This window comes from Monoraphidium neglectum (assembly GCF_000611645.1).
Source record: "Monoraphidium neglectum strain SAG 48.87 unplaced genomic scaffold scaffold05464, whole genome shotgun sequence".
In the NCBI taxonomy this organism is placed as follows: Eukaryota; Viridiplantae; Chlorophyta; class Chlorophyceae; order Sphaeropleales; family Selenastraceae; genus Monoraphidium; species Monoraphidium neglectum.
This window is the reverse complement of record NW_014008166.1, coordinates 1-3178: the sequence shown is the minus strand read 5'-3', so window position 1 is coordinate 3178 and position 3178 is coordinate 1. Positions and strand designations below refer to the sequence as shown.

Genomic DNA, 3178 nt, shown 5'->3' with positions numbered 1-3178 from the left:
CCGCCCGCCCTCGCCGCACCCGCGGCTGTGCGCCCCCCCAGGGCCGCCCGAAGTCCGGCCCCGAGGACAAGTTCCGCCTCAACCCTGTGGCCCCTCGCCTGGCCGAGCTCCTGGGCCAGCCCGTGAGCGTCGCAACCGATCGCCGCAACCGATCGCCGCCTGATTGCACGTATGCAAAGTTGCAGACCTGTGCACTACACATGCGTGTGGGCCGCCCTCCAAGCTGCCGCTGCAGCCGGCCGCGCGGGGAGGTGGGGGGGAGGCGCGGCCTGGCGGCGGCGGAGCTTTGCATAGAGGCAAACAGGCCAGCAGGAGCGACAAACAACGATGGCCTGACTGTCATGCCGTCCCGTTTCCCTCCTTGATAACTGCAAAAATTAATCGCAGGTGACCAAGCTGGACGACTCCATCGGCGAGACCGTGGCCAAGGCCGTGGCTGAGGCCAAGAACGGCGACGTGCGTGGGGGGGGGGGGGGGGGGGACGCCTCATGATGCGAGGGCCGCTGCAGCCGCCTGAGTAAACGGCAGTATTGTTTGACCTGAGACCCGCGGCAAACGATGATTGATTGGGCAGCGCCTAGGGGATCGCGGCGAGCCTGGGGTCTGCCAACCTCGGCCTGCTGTCCACGGGCGACCTGCTCGCCACCAGGCGACGGCGGTAGCAGCAGCAGCAGCAGCTGGAGCCCTCTCCCATCAGCTGTACTTTTGCGGATGATTTTCCCTAACAGGCCTTGACCGCCCCCCGACCCCCCTTGCATCCCCTCCAACCGAAGCTGCTGCTGCTGGAGAACGTGCGCTTCTACAAGGAGGAGGAGAAGAACGACCCCGCCTTTGCAGAGAAGGTGCGCTGGGAGGGTGTGCTATTGCATGGCTTCCATTCGCTTGTGACTTTGAACCACGCACACATGTCTAGCGTGTTGGTCAAATCTTGCTGGAGGGTGCTCGACAACGCGAATAGAGGGTGTGTCGCGCTTCGAGGGGCCGGCTCAAGGCGGTCCGTTGGTTCGAGCGGGAGCGCAGGCGCCCGCGACCGCAGCTGGGAGCGGCCGGCCGCTGGCGGCGGCCGGCCTCGCCCCTCTCTCTGCTGACCCTTCCCTCGCTGCCGTGCCCCCTTTGCCACCCGCCAGCTGGCGGCCAACGCTGACCTGTACGTGAACGACGCGTTCGGCACGGCCCACCGCGCGCACGCCTCCACCGAGGGCGTGACCAAGTACCTGAAGCCCTCGGTGGCCGGCTTCCTGCTGCAGAAGGTGCGAGCGCATGCGCGTGCATGCGTGTGTCACGGCGCAGGGGCCCCACGTGCGTGCGGCCCATGTGCACGCACGTGCACGCAACTGCGCAAGAGTGGGGACGGCATCACCAGTTCATCGGGCCTGCGGTGCCCGGCAGGCCGTCGGTCATGGCACAGGTCGCTGCGTCTGTGTGGCTGACACATCTTGGGGACTCAGTCTGCCTGGACAGTCTTGCAATGCCCCACCCTCACACCTCACCGCTCCCTGCCGAGTCTCAGCCCACCTGATGCCCTCCATCCACCCAAGCACCCCACCTTCCAGCCCCTCCAAACCGCTCCAAACCCACCATGTGTGTAACCCGCCCGTAACCATGACCCCCGTGACTAACCCGGTGACCTCAGGAGCTGGACTACCTCGATGGCGCCGTGACCACCCCCAAGCGCCCCTTCGCGGCCATCGTGGGCGGCAGCAAGGTGTCCTCCAAGATCACCGTCATCGAGTCCCTCCTCAACAAGGTCGACAAGCTCATCATCGGGTGCGTGGGAAGCTCTGAATCCGGGGGTGTGATTGTGAATGGGGTCGCTCTGTGAGGCAGTCCTGTTGTCTGATTTTCTTGGGGTGGACAAGCTCAGCATTGGGTGGGTGTGCGGTTTGGAAGTGTTCAAATCAGCAGGGTGTGCAGGGGCACGCAGTTCGAATACCAGAGTGCCGCCTTGCGGTTTGTGCTGACAAGCCCATCATTGACTGGGGTGTTTGGGTTGGGTTTTTTAGGGTTTCTTGAAGGATTGTACTGAGGTGTCGCAAATCAAATTATACAGATGCTCTTGTCCAGGAGGCCTGCGACGATGTGTCAACCCTTGTCATGCACGGTTCTCTGAGGGTCGAGATCCCAGATTTTGATGCAGCGGGGGTGCTTTTTGCACCTGCTCCCGCTGTCGTGACGTCCCCGGCGACGCGCGCTCGCCCTTAGAGTCTCCCCTCCTTCAACACGGCCCGTCCTCTCAAAACCACTGCACACAGTGGCGGCATGGTGTTCACCTTCTACAAGGCCCGCGGCTACAGCGTCGGCAGCTCCCTGGTCGAGGAGGAGCAGTGAGTGACAAAGCATGGGTGTGACCTGCTTGCCGCCCTGCCGACGATCGGACGCCCGATCTGGCGCGTGATCTGGGAGGGGGCCGCCTGGGCGCCCCCTTGCAAGAGCAGTGTGTGCGAGGACACAGCCCTTTGATCCTTCCCTGCGGTCAGGGTCGGGCGCCGGCCCTGACAAGCCCATGCGGCGATGGAGCCGAGCCGCTCATGCTTGCTGCATGTTGGCTGGTGCTTCGCAAGCATTTTGACGTGCACCGCATGCAATCGCGGATGGGGGCACGCACTCACGCACGCGCACGCATGCATCCCTTCACTCCTCAGGCTGGAGCTGGCCACCAAGCTGGAGGCCCTGGCCAAGGAGAAGGTGCGCGGTTTGACCGGCACTCCACCACGTTTGACCGCCCCTTGACCAGGCCGCGACCGGCCGCCGCGCTTGCAGCCTCAGGCGCCGCGGCGCCCAGCCCTGCCGGCGCTTGTGGCTGATTAAGCACCACCCAGAGCACGCATCATCTCTGAAGTGGAGAACTTCAAAAATTTCAAAAACACCGCCAAAACCATCACCTCATGCTGACAGGGCGTGGAGCTGCTGCTGCCCACTGACGTCGTGGTGGCCGACAAGTTCGCCCCCGACGCCAACACCCAGATCGTCTCCGCCGACGCCATCCCCGACGGCTGGATGGTGCGCGCGCCCGCCCGCGCCCGCCTCGCCTGCCAGGCCGCCCGCGGGGCCCCGGCCGCGCCGCCCTTCCGCATGCCCGACGCCCGCCTGCGGCTGGGAAGCCCATGCATCAGACTGTTCGTAATCGCGCGCTCCGAGCGAACCGGCCTGCGTCCCATCACGTCACAGACCCCACCGC

General features: G+C 65.0%; 1 protein-coding gene across 1 annotated transcript; it reads left to right on the top strand.

Annotated features, from left to right (window-relative positions):
• Window positions 1-200: 200 nt before the first annotated feature.
• MNEG_15590 (phosphoglycerate kinase) lies at window positions 201-3151 on the top strand (the record flags this gene model as incomplete). Its single annotated transcript, XM_014035939.1, has 8 exons — window positions 201-251; window positions 388-456; window positions 774-842; window positions 1128-1250; window positions 1634-1767; window positions 2253-2324; window positions 2643-2685; window positions 2896-3151. Coding segments are annotated over 8 exons (817 nt in total), but the record flags the coding sequence as incomplete, so codon positions are not given.
• Between the last annotated feature and the right edge of the window lie 27 nt (window positions 3152-3178).